This window comes from Camelus bactrianus, chromosome 8 (assembly GCF_048773025.1).
Source record: "Camelus bactrianus isolate YW-2024 breed Bactrian camel chromosome 8, ASM4877302v1, whole genome shotgun sequence".
In the NCBI taxonomy this organism is placed as follows: domain Eukaryota; kingdom Metazoa; phylum Chordata; class Mammalia; order Artiodactyla; family Camelidae; genus Camelus; species Camelus bactrianus.
The window spans coordinates 12,975,912-12,995,015 of record NC_133546.1 but is presented as its reverse complement, the minus strand read 5'-3'; the positions used below and the strand labels follow the sequence as shown (position 1 = coordinate 12,995,015).

At 40.4% G+C, this 19,104-nt stretch overlaps 1 protein-coding gene across 4 annotated transcripts in view; it reads right to left on the bottom strand.

The window, feature by feature from the left end:
• SYNE1 (spectrin repeat containing nuclear envelope protein 1) overlaps positions 1–19,104 on the bottom strand; it is a 427,410-nt gene that overhangs the window by 19,271 nt on the left and 389,035 nt on the right. For 3 of the 4 annotated variants that reach the window (XM_074368141.1, XM_074368140.1, XM_074368143.1), the window contains 8 exons: positions 12,646–12,833; positions 11,577–11,727; positions 7,980–8,162; positions 7,578–7,715; positions 5,679–5,870; positions 4,443–4,776; positions 2,167–2,235; positions 314–456 (listed from right to left, as the gene is read on the bottom strand). In XM_074368141.1, the coding sequence (XP_074224242.1) occupies positions 314–456; positions 2,167–2,235; positions 4,443–4,776; positions 5,679–5,870; positions 7,578–7,715; positions 7,980–8,162; positions 11,577–11,727; positions 12,646–12,833 (1,398 nt within the window). The remainder of the gene's footprint in view (positions 1–313; positions 457–2,166; positions 2,236–4,442; positions 4,777–5,678; positions 5,871–7,577; positions 7,716–7,979; positions 8,163–11,576; positions 11,728–12,645; positions 12,834–19,104) is intronic. The other variant, XM_074368142.1, reaches the window with a different exon arrangement.

Sequence of the window (19,104 nt, the reverse complement as noted above, 5' to 3'; positions counted from 1 at the left end):
AAAAATGCCTAATCGCTTTCCCGACCCAAAGCATTTTGTTGCTTTCAATTAAATGGATCTCACTCAGTTCTCCGTGTAAAGGAACAGGCTGGTCATTACATTATGGTAGATCAGTGGGTCTAAGCACAGACTATTTTTTCTCAAAAGGTAACCTGCCAACCTGGCTTTGATTTGCACGTGAGCGTCCGTGAATTCAAGGGTAGCATGGTATGTGGAAAGCCCATCCAGCCCTCCCGCTACAGACGGAGCGTTCTTGGTCACACAGCTGTGATTACCAGGTACTGGTCAGGATCGCGAGGGTCTGGATACTCACATAGCCTCTGTAGCTGGAGTCTAGCTCTGGTCCTGTGGGAGTTTTGCTGCGGATGATAGTCTCTGTTGGCTGCATGTGAAAGCGGCTGTCATCCAGGGCTTTGCCCAGCTGTCGGATCTGCGACTCTAAGGCACTGGGATCCCCTGCAGTGTCAACCATAAGAATCTTTACAAGCTTGACAGTCAAGGAGAGGGCTAAGAAATTCTACACAGAGATGGCGTGTGTGTGGGTAATCATAAAGCACATTTAGTACCGGCGTGCTGGTGGGTTAGATGTTCAGGTGACCAGATCAGTGAATGTGCTCCACCAAGAATCCAAGCAGATGGGGTGCTGCAAAAGGGGCCTGCAGTGGGTTCTAACAGCCTGCGTGTCTGCTCCTTCGTCCAGCTCCTCCCCTGAAAATCTGCATGTTGTAAGCTGTGGAAGGCCTTTCTAAAAACTCCCGCTGGTGCCTTCTGCTCCCTAATAACTAGGAGGTAGTTACTTCTCATGCTCCCTCTGCATACATTTATCAAACAGAAAAAGACACACCTTGTAATTTTCCTTCCTGCATCTTAACAGAAGTTAGTGCCACTGAAGTCCCAGGTGGCTGCATTGCTCACATAAGCCAGGACTTCAAGTTAGCCAAGAGAAGGCTAGCTCTGGATAGGTATGTGTTGGGGCACCAAGCTAGCAATGACTTGCTTCTGTTTAAAACCTGAAACAGAACCAGGGAAAGCTAAGATTTTAGCATTTCCATCCAGATATGCTCTTACTCACAGCCTAGGACTCCTGGCTCGTCTCCTTTGAGAGATGGGACATCTCATTGCAAAATTATTTTGTGTGTGTGCATGTGCGTGTGCGTGTGTGTGTGTGTGTGTGTATTATAGTCTTTGAACTCAACAAGAACGTTGATTATCAGAGTGAAAGCAGGGTGAAAGCAGAATCAATATTAGTAAGCTGTATTAAAATTTTTCATTTTTTTTTTTTTAAGAAAAAAGACCCTCTACAGACACCTGGAAAAGGTTCCCCACAGGGGATCACGCAGGCAGTCACCATTTCAGGAACGCTACTTTACTTCCTGTCCACTTTTCTACAAAAACGCCCAGTATAAACTAGCTGGATTGTTAGGCTGTATCACCATGTTCAAACCCTGTTCTCTCCACTGTCCTCCAAATCACTGACCCTGTTTGTCTAGCGCAACTTTAAGCAAAACTAGTTCTATTTTCCTTTCTTTAGTTCTTCTTGTTTCAGGAATAGCTCTGTCCTTAAAGGAAAACCTAAGTCTAAAGGTAACTGTGGAATATGTTTCATTTCGAATTATTTTATGGGGTGAGATTTCTTAAACTAAAATTACAATTTTTAGAGCTGAATATCTGATTTCACCCCTTGTCTTATATGTGACCCCTGAGATCAGGAGAATAAGCAAAGGGCCTGAGGTCACACACAGCGGCAGATGGATTTAGGACTGGAGCCTTAGCCCTGATTCCCCAGCCAGAGGTAGGTCTGCAAGCCCGCGAAGGCACGAAGTCAGAGCTGCTACAGTCAAGCATGGCATCAGAGCACAGAAGCTAAGGCCAGTGTCTCCATCTCCTATTTTCTGTTCTAATGGGTATCACAGGTCTACGCTTACTGAGAGTTATTACTACTCAACAAGCTGAGAAGTTGTTTTATTGCACTTGATTATTGAAATCTTCTTGGTGTTGATCAACCAAATTTTTTTTTTTTTTTTTGGTTTCTGGGACAGCAGTCAGAGAAGGTTCTGCCTGAACATGCCCGTGGCACAGAGCTGTGAGAGGTGCAGTAGATGGGCTGAGAGGAGGAGGCTTGTTACAGGTGAGGGAGAGGGGTCTGCTGTGGCTTTTGGTGCCTACCAGAGGAATTTCTGATTGCACTTTCTGTGAGTTTTACATACGCCTCAGGACTTTCGGGAATCACTACATCTGCAAAAAAGAGCACAGCCTAAGTTGACTGTAAGTTCTAGAAACCTCGATTCCCTTTTGTCAGGAAAATAACTGTCCTGGGGGAACAAAAGGAAGTTAGTCATTCTGGAAAGATGAGTCTGGAACGTACAGAGGAGTCTGAGCATGCTCAACAAAGGTTTCCTGAAATAAATCATAATAAGAGCTCACATTGATTGACAGTCTTTTATGAGCCAGGCATCGTGCTAATAAGCATTCATCTGTCCCCACAGAAACCCTGCTGGGTGCATGGAAGCTTTATTCTCATTTTAGCGATGAGAAAACTGAGGTCCGGAGGAATTAAGTTACTCATCCAAGTTTCAACAGCTAGTAAGTGGCATCACTGGGATTTCAACCGAGACGGTCAGGTCCCTCAGCAGCGCTGTCCAACAAATACCGGGAGCCACGTACATTATTTTAAAGACTCTGAGGGCCACGGTAAAAAAGTAACAAGAAATGGATGAAAATAACTTGAATACTTAATTTTTCTAAACGGATAGATTCAAATTACAAGATGTAATCAACATAAATATTATCACGACTACTTTATATGCTTTGCGTTAAGCCTTTGAATTTTCTGTGTTCATGTAAGTGCATTTGACACAGACAATCTCCGTGAGAGTTTGCACCATCACATTGCAGGGTTCAACTGTCGTGTGTGGCTGTGGGCCACTTATCGGACAGTGCTTCTTTAGATGCAAAATGCTGAGCTATGAGGCTGTACTATAAAAACAAAATCAAAATCATTTTCTTTTTAGACAGTGTCACACCCTTGGGAATCCAAAGTGAACCATCAGAACCATCTAAAAGAGAATGTGTGAGATGCATTTACAAGTGCTACAAACTGGCCTCTGATTATTAAAAATTTTCTATTTTTGCTCATCTTCCTTACAATGCTCCTCTTTCTCGTCCATTCTTTCCCTATTACGTGTTTCTTGAGGTTTCATACTTCTTGTTTCCCTTCATACTTTCTTCTCCTTGTGATCTCCGTCCTTCCCTTGGGGACAATTACTGCTTACCATTTATATGTGGTTAGCCACCTAATCTGCATTTCCAGTTCCTGGAATTCAGACCCATGCATCCTTCTACTGCTGGATTTTTCCCTGTGGATATTTTGTCGCATCTCTACAGATGGACTCATCACCTCCGCCTTTCTCATTGCCCTGCTCTGTGGGTCCACAGCCACCCAGAGCATTCTCTCCCACTCACGGTCCTCAGGGCCTAGCACCACCTGCATCTTTCACCAAGATGCCCAAGCCAGAAGATACCATTCATTCCCAGTTCAGTCAATCGTCAGTGATGGAGGAGACGTCTCCTGATTTCTCATGTCTCTTCCATTCTCTGTATTCCCAGTGCTTCTTGCTTAATTCAGGCCACCATCATATCTGTGTCCTGGACTATAAAACAAGTCCATCTGGACTCTCTCTTAATGAGCCCTTCTCTATAGAGTATTGAGACAGGTTCTTTGAAAATATGCGTCTGATCACATTGCCTGCCTCCTTACAGCCCTGCTGGGGCTCTCTATTGCCTTCGTGATAGAAGCCAAATTCCTTTCCATGATGAACAGGCTGCTTTATGATCAGGTCCTGGTTTGCCTTTCCACCTGCTCTTTGTTCACTTTATGCCCCCCAATCTACAGCCTTGTCATTCTGGACGAACTCCGGGTCCAAAAGCGCTGAGGCTGATCATACAGCTGAGATGGGCGCCCTCTCCGTCCTCCCTCTGGACGTGGCTGTGTCCACATGACCAGCTCCTATTCATCCTCCTGGTCTCAGCTCAAGTCTCTTCCCTAAAGCCTCTCCTCAAAGCTCCGGGTTAGTCACCCTTGGTTGTGCTTCTGCACCACCGTGTGTACACGGTATCCTTGCGCCAAACATCTCACACGGCTGTTTCCAGTTTGTCTGTGTTCTACACTAGAGTGTACGCTCTCTGAGAAGAAAAGGAATTGTGTATTTCCAGTACGTACAAAATGTTTATCTCGTAGGAAGAAGGTAAGTATATTGGGATAAATCAATAGCCATGCCAATTTTGTATTTGCTAATCAGGTTAATATCCAATTATTCCATTTAGTAGAACCTCCCATAATGGGAGAAGGAACAGGATTCTGCTTAGCATGTGGATTTCCAGTACAGCATTCATCCCTTCTTATTTTCTTTCAATCTGGCATGTGGGGGGCCGCTCTTTCCTACCTGATAGGCCAACAGCTCCCCTGAGGTAGAAATCTTTTTCCTCCTGACCCTCTTCGTCCTCGGAGGGCAAAGTTCTGGACACGGCAGACTCGAGGTCACGACTGAGGTCATAGTCATGGTCCCACTCCAGGGGGATGGAGTCCACACTGGCAGGGGTGTCTCGTCCCGACCGCTCGCTCCGGAGGGGCTGGGCCAGTGAGAGGGAGGGGTTGGAGGAAGGCTGGGGGGAGAGCACACTGTCTGCCGAGGTGTCTCGCCAGTGGAGGTCTGAGAGAGCAGCAGACTCATCCAGCTCCAGCTCCCGGTCAGAGAGGTCCTGCTCATCGTCTGGGAGCTAGAAATGCAGTCAAGCCAGCCGTGTTATGGCAGCGATCACTGACCCCCTTCCCACTTTCCATCCTGCCTCTCACTGAATCTCAGCGCTCAAGCTGATCTGGACCACATTCCTACTGCAGTGGGGGTCACACCCTATCAGCAAATAAATATCTTCTGATCACTTTTTAAAATGTCTTTTACATTAATCTAGTAAATGCTCAGTTTTATCACTGGTAAAATGGACATAATATTAAGACCTACTTCAAAGAACTGATATAAGATTAAATAAGATAATATAAAGAAAGCCAACCTGGTACCTAGCCTGCAACACAGTAAGTCCAGAATGGCACATATCAGGAGCAAAAGGGAATTACTAATAAAACCTTAGCTGGTCCTTTTTTTACCTTCTACCCCAGATACAAAATATATTTTATCACACAAGATCCCAAATATCCTAATAACAACTTGACAATGAGCTGTGATCATGGTAGCAATTAGGGAAATGGAGGAGAAAAAAGTTCAACTAAACAACCTCATCAGTTGAGCCGCTGTTTACACTGCCCACCTTCATGCCCTGGTTTCTTCTAGAAGCTTCTTTATCTTCATAGCAGATATGAGCCAAGTACTCTTCTAAGCTCTTTATATGTATATATAGTAACTCATTTCATGCCCAAAGCAATCCTTTCTATAAGGAAGGTCCTGCTATTGAACCAGTTTTTACAATTGAGGAAACTGAGGCAAGAGACATGAAGTAACTTGCCCAAGGTTACGTAGCCAACGTGTGTGCCTGAGCTGGGGCTGGGAACCCAGGCGTTCTGGCTCCAGAGTCTGGGCTCTTACCCACCAAGCAGTGCTGCTCCCTAAGCCCATATGCTTTATTCTCTTTAGAAGGAATGACGATGGAAAGACAATGTCACATACAGGCAGGCGAATCAGCTTCTTATGGTATCTTTCCACGCGCCCAAAGACCTCCTGACAGTACCGCCGGAGCTCATCCAGCTCATCCTCGATGACCGCGGCGTCCAGCGGCTCGCTCTTCTCTATCAGCTGTTCTCCTTGGGCGATGATCTGCTCAATCTTACTGTGGTTCAGTGAAATTTCCTGCTGGAAGGCCTAGGGGGCACAAATCTCATGTAATTTATTTTTATTGCTCACACGGACATGAAGTAATTCTAAGATACATATTTAGGGGAAAACAACATGCAGGAGATATTAAATTTACCGTATACCATGACAAGCCAAGAAGTTAGTCCTTTAAAAAGTAAAACAAAAATTTTTAAATCAGAACAGGAGTCAGGAAGGGAATTGTTAGAATTCCACGACCAGAAAGGCGCCTTTGGCTAATAAAACTGACCACCACGGACAGTGTGGGTAAGAGAATCCGGGAAAGAAACTTTCAAACCCAGTGTAAAGGTGATAGCACTGGTTATCCCCAGTGAAAAGCAATAAGAAGCAAGATGGTGTCACTGGAATAGTTTAGTGTTTTAAAGAATTATATTGACTATTTTGATTTTAGATTTCCTGGTATGTCAAACATGACTAAGAAAAACCATCCCAATGATAATGTCACAAATTCTTCTCAGATGATTCTTTTATTGTTTCAGGACCTAAGCACAAAAGAGTATAAAATGGTTTGAACAACAAGTAATTCTGGAGAATTATTTAGACTCATTCTGTATGATTCAAAACAGTTAAGCTACTGGGGACAAGTTTCAGGGGATAAATTTTACTTCAATACAAGAATAAACTCTGGCATAATTGAAACTGCCCAATAATAAAAAGACTGCCCAGGGAGAGGGAGAGGTAATAAATTCTCTGACCCTGCTGGAGCCCAAAAAGAAAAGCTTCAACTACCACTTGGTAGAGATTTCCTGCTGAAGGTTTTCAACATCGATCTGCCTGTGAAACGACCTGGGAGAGTTGGGGTGAAGGGAGGTTGGAGAGAGAAGCTGGGCAGGACATCAGGGCTTAACTATCTGTGATTTTTTTATCCTGAGAATCTATGATGAAAGGTAACTTCCTTGTTTTACTAAACCTAAGTTTATGGGCAGCTCCACCACTCTTTTAAAGAAAAATCTATCTTGGGAGAAAAATTTCACAAGCTGCCTTGCGTATTATTCAAATTGTTAAAAACACTCTTCCTTTTAGGGAATCCTTGTATCTAATGTATGTCCCTCCTATTTATAAATTTGAACTAGCCACTGTGTTTGAATTACGTAGTGAAACGTATCAAATATGCTTAACAGTTCACTTTGCATCTGAGAATGTAGAGTGTGTGGCATGAAATCCCAACGTAAGAAAGTTGTTCTAGGGGGAGGGTGTAGCTCAAGCGGTAGAGCACATGCTTAGCATGCACAGCATCCTGGGTTCAATCCCCAGTACCTCCTCCAAAAATAAACCTAATTAACCTCCTCTCAAAAACTTAATAAACTCACCTAGAAAATGTAAAGAAAAAAATATTAAAAAAAATAAAAAGAAAGAAAGTTGTTCTGCTCGGGATCCTGGGAATCAAATAAACTATTTGAAGGTGCTAGAAAGAATTCAGAAAAAGCAAAACCAACAGCTGCCAAAACAAAAGTGACAACTCTGGCAATCGAGTGAATAATTAAAAGCATATATGTTCATGGGAGCTGTATCTCCTGGAGATACTCCTTACTTCATTTGTAATATCTTTCTCATTTTCTGAATTTGTTTTCGATCAAGAAGAACTAATTTTTAAAAAATAACAGTTCTCTATTTTGTGTTTCACAAAAATCTCTATAAATCCTTTCCACTTCAGACTTCCCTCGCACTGGCTGGAGAAATGCACTAATCTCTTACCTTGAGCTGCTTTATTTTAGCTTGAACATCACACTCGGAAAAATGCTCAATGTTAGTGAGCTGCAAATCCATCTCTGTCAGCCACACCAGAATGCTGTCCCGTGCAGTCTCAAACTCCTCACGCTGGCCAATGAAATGCTGAATATGAAAATAAAATAATGGAAGTAAGAAAGTCCTCATACACATCCTGAGCCGGCCCCACCAGGTCCAAGGTCTCCCAGAAAGTCATTTTCTCAACACCCAACAAGAACCCCACAGTTTCTAGCCATGTAAGTTAACCTTGGATACCCCCCTTGCCATCCCAGTCTTACAAAGTCACTGAGATTGTGTCCTAACACTGTGTTCCAATGGCCTAATCCTCTCCCCTGGGCTGCTAAACTACAGAGGAGGCATAATACAGACCTTGAGTCGGCGCAAGATGGAGGTGACACGCTTTTGCAGGTTGTCCCATCTCTGGTTGCCCTCGTGAACCATCTGCTTCAGGCTGCAGGCGGAGTCGGTGCGGTTCTCCCTGGCCAGCCGGCGGTACTGCTTGTTGATCAGCTCCAGCTGGGTCAGGCACTCGTGGACCTGTCGCTGGAAAGCCTAAGATGACAGGGAAGCGCACCAGGAGGGAGATCAGAGAAGGGCTCTCAGCAAGGGTGTCCGGGCTTCACATTGTGATGTCAGGCCGAACAGAAGGCAGCTTTCCCAAATGGGGGCTGTTTCTAACCAGCGTATACTTCCCTTGGTAAGCAAAGTAATGTAATTGGTGTAGCTCAAGGAAAGGGAGTTAATCAAACCATGAAAGAAAATAAAAAATAATAGTGACTCTATGTATATATACAGAAACATACAATATATGTATATAATATATACACACACAACATACACATATGATATATACACACAGAATATACACATACTTATAGAATAGACACATATACATATGTAATACAGCTTTTCAAATAATTAATGGCCTGAAAAATATTCTCCCATAAAACAGACTGATTACAAAAATATGTATGTGCTGAAATGTGAGTTAAAAATGTTCAAAATTTCCAGCGTCAATACTGAGAAAAGATATCTACCACAGAACTGTCTCTTTAATTTGTAAAATAATGTATTTTCTTTTAAAAAAATCCAGAAATTGCTCAATTCCACTGTCCATTAAAAAAATGAAAGCTACCTTTTGCAGAAGGTCCTCTAAATGCAAGCTATTATACTGACTTTTCAGAAAAGCGGCTCAGGAAAATAGATGTCATCTTACATAGAAAAAAGTTTGGAACATTCTCCGTTTCTTTTTTTGCCACTCCCATGACTTATTTCGTTTTTATAAGATGTTTTAGAGCTGATGCAACAGCTCACATAGTGGTGTCTATTTACTTCAGGTTATCCTGTGCACAGTTTAGCGTTTCTGCAGGTAAAATACTCTTCTTTCTGCAATATAGCATAGCCCTAGAGTAAGAATCATCTGGCCAAAATAAAACGAAGCTTTTTTATTTCCAACTCATGAGTATGATTTATGATTGACTTTTATCCTGGCATTAGACAGAAAATTGTGTCATTGGACTGCACTCATCTGAATCCCAAAGTTTTGCTTCATTTGGCTTGTCACACTGTTTACACGCTACCACACTTCTGCCTTCGAGATGGTTTTCCTTCTGAGAGTTGCTTTAAGAGCCTTCACTCTAGTAAAGCCAAACTTCTGTTCTATAAAACTTTAAATTATTTCCCCAGAAAAGGAAGTCGTAAGCAAAGTTCAGGTTTGCCATTATTGGAAATCACAATATAGATTTTTTTCTCTCTCTTCTTCTTTTTTTCTTTCTTCTTTCTTTTTTTTCCCCTTCATTCTTTTTAGGATGTATTTGAGCCTACATGACTACCAGTCTAAAGCAAACAAGACATAGTAAGGAGTTAATATACTTGAAAAATAAGGTAACCATAAACCAAAAGCAGATAATAATGAATCACGAAGGCCAAAAAGAAACCACGCTAATACAAAAGAAAATTATCAAACCACAAAAATACCACATGATATCACTTATATGTGGAATATAGAAAAAAGACAAACAAACTTATTTACAAAACAGAAACAGACTCACAGACATAGAAAACAAACTTATGGTTACCGGGGGGATGGGGGTGGGAAGGGATAAATTGGGAGTTTGAAATTTGCAGATACTAACTAATATATATAAAATAGATAAACAACAAGTTTATACTTTATAGCACAGGGAACTATATCCAATATCCTGTAGTAACCTATGGTGAGAAAGAATATGAAAATGAATATATGCATGTGCACGTATGACTGAAGCATTATGCTGTACACCAGAAACTGACACAATATTGTAAACTGACTATACTTTAATAAAAATATATATTTTAAAAAAAGAATATGTTTTCTCACGGGAATGATGGCTGGCACCACAAGTGGGTCCCTCAGTACACCCAGATCTATCTCCAGTATTCGTGCAATTGAACAGGCAAAGACTGTTCTCAAACAAAATTTTGCTTTTGTGATTTATTTCTGTCTCTTAAGCAAATTACCTACAAATATAAATAAAATCATTCATTATAACCAGCTATATAACTGTACAGCATTATAAGCTTAACTATGTGGCTAACTTTTGCCATAAAATCTGAGAGTCTAAAATAGCATCAGAAAGGATCTTATGTAATCTACTTTGTGGTGTAAGCCAATTACAGAGGGCTTTAACCTTCATGAAGCTGAGTGTAACAAGATGCAGTGTAAGAATATTTCCTCTAGCACTGGTTCACTGGGATGATATGAAATCTACTGCAGAGTTTATTGTGGTTTTTCACTAGATGTTTTCTAAAGGAAAACTTTTTAGATAGGAAAATGGTTTTCTTGGAATTTAGTTACATATAAATCCACATTCAGACATTGGAAAAACTCTCATTTGTTTCATATATTTGGACACTTTTACAGATTCATATATTTGCACATCTAGGACTCTTAGATTTTAAACCCCCAAGAACAAAACCCAAACATCCTATTTACTGTAACAGGCCTCAATAAATGCTCGGTTAATTAATGTTGCAAGGTACAAGTGAGTCCAGCTGAATTTGGATGGATTTTTTAGTCTTATTTAAAAATCTCTCAGGGAGCTTGGGGCAGACTTAGCAACGAAAGATGTTTTTTATAAGATGCAAGCATCAGAACTGTTTGCTGTCAATATACATGAGAACACAACTGCCTATCAGTGGGAACTGATGGGAAAAGAAACTTCAAATTTAAAAAAATGGTCAGCTTTAGGCTATGTCAGGTCCTCGGTGAAGATGAACAGCAGCTGAGAAGTCGGGGTTCCTTTGCATCACAATGACACAGAGCTGACTCAGGATCGCGCAGTCAAGGAACAGGAGTCAGTTACCAAGTGACTCCTTTCTTTCCGAATCCAACGACACTGCTGCTGTTTTTGTCTCTATAAATTTGGAAAGTCTTGGTGACTCAAGAATGGCACTGCTCTTCATTTGTAATTAGAGATGCTTTATGATTTCAAATATTTGACCATTTCTGGAGCCAATTCTATCCTACCAATGATTAAAAAGCATATATGTGTGCGTGCGTGTGTGTGTATATATATATATATATATGTATATATGCTCTAGCTAGGTTAAAAAAATCAAGAAAATATATTGGAAAATAGATGTTATAATATAGAAAGCCATCATATTTGAATCTTAGAAGGTTGATTGTAAACAATTATGAAATCAGAAGAATCCCAAGCTCTTTTCTGGGGAGTCATGATCCTGTTTTCCAATAGAACTTCTCTTCATTACTATTTTATTTGTAATTCTTGATAATCTTAAAGTAAAAACCTCCTTTCTCTTCTTCTTTGCCTACTTATGAGGCAAGAATAAGATGACCAGAAAGTTGTCACCCAGCTGTTTGAACAAATAATACGTAGGTGAACAGTTAGTTTATGTCTTGGGACTACCAGCTAGCTACTCTTATAGCAAAATAAAGATTAAATATTTGGAATTATAAATCACCTCAAATTTCTTTAGTTCTTCCTTGGCAACTGTATAGAGCACCCCAGAAGAGCTGGGGAAGGCAGCAGTCCTTTCTGAAATCTTCAGCCACTCTTCAAAACGAGAATAGTCATCCAGAAACTTCTGCCACAATCGCCACGTCTCTTCAATTCTGAGACAGAAAATGAAAGAACAGAATCTGACTGTCTGAGACTGTTTATGCCCCAGAATCCTGTCTGATGCCTGCAACAGGATTAAGAGTGCCCAAACAAGCAACTGTTGTGCCAAACAATAACTGTGCCTTGAGCCAAATTTGCCCAGACTGGAAAAGAAAACAACCGTCTGAATGAAAATGAAACAGCTGTGTGTGTGTGTGTCTGTTTCTGTGCATCTGTGTTTAAACACACATCCTGCACCTCTGGGATTTGGAGTCAGTCACACTGACTGTTACGAGCACATAGTGTGAACTGTTCTGGGTATGTGCAAGGAAGTTTAAAAAGGCAACACCATGCTCATGGCACACACTGATGCCAAGGTTCCGCTGAACTAAAACTAAGGTTTGAAAGTCCATTTAAGTCCAACGTCAAACTCACCCTCATCAAAATCAACCTGTGATAGCAAGACAAATATGAATCTTTCAAGAGTTTCTCAGAGAGCACAAAGATTATGTGTCAGATCATGTGATAATTATCTAATACAGCACTATTATTTTACCACCTTGAATTTCAAAGAGCTTCAAGATAAGTCCTTTGTTTTATTATTTCATTTTTAATAAGAGAATGTTGCTTTTTCACACCATCAATGCTGTAACATTATGCATGCTCAGTAAGGGCATATTGTAATTTTTCTGTATTATATTTAAACTGTTAGGTCAGGTGTACCTTGGTTTGTTATATTTATATATTACTTTTATACCTACTTATTTTCCCAACTAAATGTAGATGATGGCAGGTTTGGAAAACCAAGGCTATTTCAGGACATTGCAACCAAAAGGAAATAGTGAACAGTGGATACTCTGGGTAATTTGGTGTTTTGTTTTTTTTTTGTTTGGTCCTCCCGCTGTCCCAGTTTTTGGAACATCCCAGCTTACTTGAGCCTTCTTTCCATGGACATAGCGCAGATGTTCCTCCATCGCCGGTCCAGGTTCCGTGTAGCCTGCTGGATGGAATCACACTCGGCGTCCGTGGCACAGGCATCGCAGTCATGCAGCAGAACCTCACACAGGTTGAGGACAGAGGCCACGCCCGTGCTGTGTTTTTCTATGTCTCTCTGAAGCTCCTGCAGAGAATTAGACTTGTTTATTTAAACCCTCTGTACAGACGGGAGAAACGGCAGCCGTATTCACTGACTCAGAAATTGTTAGGCAAAACCATGACAGACAGTTCATTTCCTTGAATGCATGAAGTTTCTTCAACTCCATTTATGAAATACCACAAGCTCAAAAGTATGAGAAAGTGAATCTACAAATATTTTGATTATGTGAGCCGTCCCAAAATATAAACTGAACAAATGAAACAGATTACATCAGCTGTATTGAGTAAAATTAGCTTCTGCTAATTTTCAAGTGATTGAAAAAATGAATCTTGCCGCAGACTCTCCTTCACAGATATATCACTTCCATTCCAATCCATGGATTGATCATCCAATCGAAGGAATACATGTGCTTCTGTTAAGAGCTGCCACTCAAATACCGCGATTTGGTCTCCAAAGATCTGCAAACTGTCTTAAACAGTGAATTCCACCGTTGTTAAAAGGTACCGTGCTTTAAGGGACCTTGGGTGCCTTATCAGGTGTGACATCATTATCATCAGCAGCTTCCTCAGTGATCAGTTTTAAATGCAGGACAGAATTAGAAAGACTGTGATGATAAACAAATTATTGAATTTGCCCAGAGTTCTACCATTTGACGTCTTCATTATTAATTGCACAGAATGTAAACGCAAAATATACAGTATTTTTTTCTACTGAAGTTTTAACTCAATTGACTCAAAGTACTCCATTATTAAAAAGGAGGCCTACTGGTACCATGTTTTGCTTGTCCTATTTGTCAAGATCCTCAATGTATTTTCTTTTCCTTTGATGTAGTTCCTGAATTGGCCCAGCTTTTCTCTTGTTCTGATGAGAATTCCTCAACTTACTCAGAGAGCTGGCATTTATATTCTTGTGTGCATATTCTTCCTACTTTTCTCCTTAACGCCATGTTCCAATGTCTTCTGTACAAACACTAACTTATTGTTGGATGCAGTAACAGTGCCTTTGATTCATTTTGGAGATTTTATAAACTAGACACATGAAAATAAATTCCACCAAATACTTCTATTTCACTAAACAGACTTTTCAAATCTTTTTCATAACCTCTTTCAGTTTTGTGTGGAAGTTATCACAAGAATTGCTGGTCTAAGAAGTATATAATAAAATATTACAAAAATTTAACTCTATATTTGCTCATTCTGTGAATGAGATCACCAGGTAAAGTTCAGGTCTTAGAGTGCATCTGGTACAAGGATGTACATTTGGAAAAAGTATTACGTGTGCGAACATAATCCATGCAGCTAAAGAACTGATAGTATTTCAATGTAATTTTTCTTAAGTACTCAAAAGTTTTTCTCCATCTTTAATGAGAAATAATTGACATATAATATTGTGTAAGTTTAAGGTGTACAAGGTGATGATTTGATATATGTACGTACATACTGTGAAACGATTCCTTAAGTTTAGTTAACATCCATCACCTTACAGTTACAGTTTGCGTGTGTGTGTTTGAGAACCTTTAAGATCTACTCTCTCAGCAACTTTTAAGTACACAACACAGTATTGTTGACTGTAGTCACCATGCTATATATTACATCTCCAGAACTTATTCATCTATAAGTGGAAGTTTGTACCCTTTGGCCATCTTTACGCCCCATGTCTGGCAACAACCAGTCTACTCTCTGTTTCTATGCATTTTTTTTTTTCAGATTCCATACGTGAGATCATACAGTATTCGTCTTCTCCTGAATGACTTATTTCACTTGGCATAATGACCTCAAGGTTCATCTATGTTGTTAGAAACTGCAATATTTCCTTCTTATATATAATGTATTCATATTATATATATGATATACATAATACATATGATATATCACATTTTCTTTATATTTTCTTCATTCATTCATTGATGGATACTTAGGTGTTTACATGTATTCACTATTATAAATATTGCTGCTGCAATGAACATGAGGATGGTGCTATCTCTTCAAGTGGTTTCATTTCCTTCAGAGACATACTCAAAAGTAGAATTGCTGGGTCATATGGTAGTTCTATTTTTAATTTTTTGAGGAAACTCTATACTGTTTTCCATAGTGGCTGCACCAATTTACATTCCCACCAACAGTGCACAAAGGTTCCATTTTCTCCAGGTGCTTGACAGTACTTATCTGTTGTCTTCTGATAAAAGCCATTCTAACAGATATGAGGTGATATCTCATTGTGGTTTTGATTTGCATTTCCATGATGACTAGTGACACTGAGCATCTTTTCATGTATTTGCTGGCAATTTGAGTATCTTCTTTGGGAAAATGTCTATTCAGGTCCTTTGCCCATTTTTAAATTGGATAACTTGTTTTTTTTTTTTTTTTTTGCTATTGAGTTGTAAGAGTTCCTTACATATTTTAGATACCAACCCCTTATCAGATATTTTCTCACATTCTTAGGCTGCCTTTGCCTTTGTTTGATCATCACTTTTGCTGTGCAAAAGTTTTCTGTTTTGATTTAGTCCCACCTGTTTATTTTTGTTTTTGTTAGTTTTGCTTTCAAAAATCATTGCCATTGGAATCTTGACAGGGATTACACTGAGTCCATAGATGGCTTTGCTTGTATGCACATTTCAACCATATGACTTCTTCCGATCAATGGGATATCTTTCCATTTGTTTATATCTTCTTCAGTGTATTTCATCAGTGTCTTACAGTTTCAGTGTACAGATCTTTCACCTCCTTGGTTGAATTTATTCCTAAATATTTTACTGTTTTTGATGCTATTGTAAATAAGATTGCTTTCTTTTGTTTTCCAGATACTTCACTGTTAGTGTAAGAAACACAATGATTTTTGTCTGTTGAATTTGTATCCTACAACTTTCCCTGAATTTGTTCATTAGTTATAATAATATTCCGGTGGATTCCTTAGGATTTGTCTATAAAAGACCATGTCATCTGCAAACAGAGACAATTTTACATCTTCTTTTATGTGATTTGGATGCCTTTTATTTCTTTTTCTGATTTCTCTGGCTAGGACTTCCAATGCTCCATTGAAAGGAAATGGTGAGAGTGAGTACCCTGGAGTTTTTTTCTGATCTTAGAGGAAAAATGTTCAAACTTTCACCACTGAGGATGGTGTTAAGAGTGGGCTTGTAATATATGCCCTTTATTATGTTGAGGTCCATTCCTTCTGTACCCAACGTATTGAGAGTTATTATCATTTGAATTTTGTCAAATGCTTTTTTCTGCATCTATTGTGATCATATAATTTTTAGCTTTCATTCTAGTAATGTGATGTATTAATTACATTTACTGATTTGCCTATGTTGAACCATTCTTGCATTCCAGGGATAAATCCAACTTAGTCACAGTTTTTCATGTACAGCTGAATTTGGTTTGCTAGTACTTTGAAAAGTTTTGCATCTATATTCATCAGGGATATTAGCCCATAGTTTTCTTTTCCTATGGTGTCCTCATCTGGTTTTGGTATCAGGATGACACTGGCCTCATAAAATGAGTTTGAGAGTGTTCCCTTCCCTTCAGTTTTTTGGACGAGTGAGACAATTGGCTGTAAATGTTTGGTAGATTTCACCTGTGAAACATTCTGGTCCTGGACTTTTCTTTGTTGAGAGGTTTTTGATTGGTGATTCAACCTTCTTATTCATTATTGATCTGCTCATATTTTCAATTTCTTCATGATTCAATTTTGGTAGGTTGTATGCTTCTAGGAATTACCCATTTCTCCAAGATTGTCCAATTTGTTGGCTTAGAGTAGTCTCTTACGATCCTTGGTATTTCTTGTTATTTCCCCATTTTTCAGTTTTAATTTTTATTTATTTGGGTCCTCTCTCTTTCCTTCTTGGTTACTCTAGCTAAATGTTTGTCAATTTTGTTTATAATTTCCAGGAACCAGCTCAGTTTTGTTCATTTTTTTCTATTGTTTCCCTATTCTCTATTACACTTATTTCTTCTCTACTCTTTATTATTGCCTTCCTTCTGCCAATTTCGAGTTTAGTTTGTTCTTTTTTTCCCCTCGTTCCTTGAGACATAAAGTTAGGTCGTTAATCTGAGAGCTTTATTTTTTCTTAATGTAGGTGTTTATCCCTATGAACTTTTTCTCTTAGACTGCTTTTGCTGCATCCCATAAGTTTTGGTATGTTGTGTTTCCTTTTTTGTTTATCTCCAGGTATTTTGTATTTCTCTTTTGATTTCTTCTTTGATCCCTTGGTTCTTCAGGTATTGTTTAATCTTCATGTACTTGTCAATTTTCCAGCTTTCTTACTGTTATGATCTCTAGTCTCATATCATTGTGGTTGGAAAAGATACTTGATATAATTTCCATTTTCTTGAATTTATTGAGACTTCTTTTGTGGTCTGACATATAATCTATCCTGGAAAATGTTCTGTGCTCTGAGGTTGGGGTGGGGCATTGGGTGCTGCTAACTGGGCCCTACAATCACCTCTGGTTGGGTGAGGTCATAGGCTATGTTCCTTGGCAGGGCAGTGCCACTGGTGGACCCTGTGATTGGTCAGGGCTATAGGCTGGTCTCTGCAGTTGCTCTTGGGGGGTCTCAGACTGTGCTCCCAGACCAAATGGTGCTGCTGGGCTGGACTCTGTGTTCAGGTGGGGCCTCTGCGATCATGCAGGGCTGCAGGCTGTGCCCTGGAGTTGGGCAGGGCCACAGTTGAGGCTTTGCCATCAAGTAGGCCACTGGCTGTGCTCCTCTGTTGGGCAAGATGGCTGGCTGGGCTCTCTGGTCAGCAGAGCCTTCCCGCTGAATCCCACAGTGAGTGAGCCTAGACACTGTGCTCCATGGTTGAGCTGGATTGTTGCCTAGGTTTTCTTGCTGGGTGGGGCAACGCGCTATGCTTGGTGACTGGGTGGGGTCACTGTCTGGGCTCCTGATCAGGCAAAGCTGCAGGCTGTGTTTTGCAATCAGACAAGGCCCTGGATTGAGCCCTACTGCTGAGTGGGCTGTAGTCTGGGCTCTGTGGCTGGGTGGGGTTGCAGGCTGTGCTCTGAGGCTGCCCAGGATCACTGTTCAGGCTCCGTGGTCATGCAAGGCTAGAGGCTAAGTTCAACAGCTGGTAGGGCTGCTGGCTTGGCTCCCTGCCCAAGTGGGGCTGCTGGACAGACTCCAGGCTGCCTGGGTTCTCTGGCGAGGCTTCTCGGTGGGGCGGGATGGGGACTGTGCCCAGCTGTTGGGCGGGGCTGGGAATCTGCTTCCCTGCCCAGGCAGAGTGGTAGAAAGAGCTCCAAGGCCAGTATGACCAGTTGTCTGGGGACCCAAATTCAAGCAGAACTGCCAACTGAGTTTCCAGGCCAGACAGGGCCACTGGCTGGGCTCTGCTAATGAGCAGAGATGCTAGCTAGGGTAGCTGCCTGGGCACAGCTGCAAGCAGGAACGCAGTCCATCAAGATCTGAGTGTGGCTGCTGTAAGCCCCACACCCCTTCTCCATCTCTATCTGATCCCCAGTGTGGACAACTCTGAGCATTAAAAATTCTAGGAGGACCCAGTCACTGGGGGCCCCCACAATTTGGAGAGATTAACCTCCAGGAGCTTCACCAGATTCCCATAGTAAATACTGGAGAAAATTCCCCTTGTGTTTCTGCTCAAAAGTTTTTGTTAAAATCAATATATAAAGTAGGGCTTGAGGGGTTTTATAATTATATATAAGTAATTACCTGAATACAGATCAAGATTTTAGTTTTAACTTTAACTTCCATTGGTAATGGTCGGTCTCAAATTGTTCACATAGTTGTCTCCGGATTTATTTTTGTTCATTTATAACACAGAGAAATTTGACAAAATCTTCTCTAAAGCCATCTCAAGTCTACATATATTTCTGCCCAATTAAATCTATAAGAACCAAGTACACTGGCAAGAGAAACACATAGGAACCCCACATAGAGAAACAGAAGAAAATGTTTTTCTTGTCGATTTAATCTGTCTATTTAAATATTTGTCAGAATTTTTCCCTTTGGAGATAGATTATTATTTATTTGTCTTTTAAAACATGGATCCCAAACGCTACAATTTTTACAGATTCATGGTCAAACATTTCCCATAAAGGAAACTGTAGTAAAAATGGTATTGAAATAAAATTTACTAAGCACCCACTCTGTGCTTGGTACTTTGCTAAGTGCTTTTCTTGTTAACTTTTACAACAAAACTGTAAGCTGGGTGCTCTGATTATTAGCATTTTATGTCTGAGAAGTCTGAGGGTTGAAATAGTTTATTATTTTGCTCCAGGTCATGCAGAAAAGTGGAGAGGCCAGGATTTGAACCCAGAAAGTCATTACTTTTAG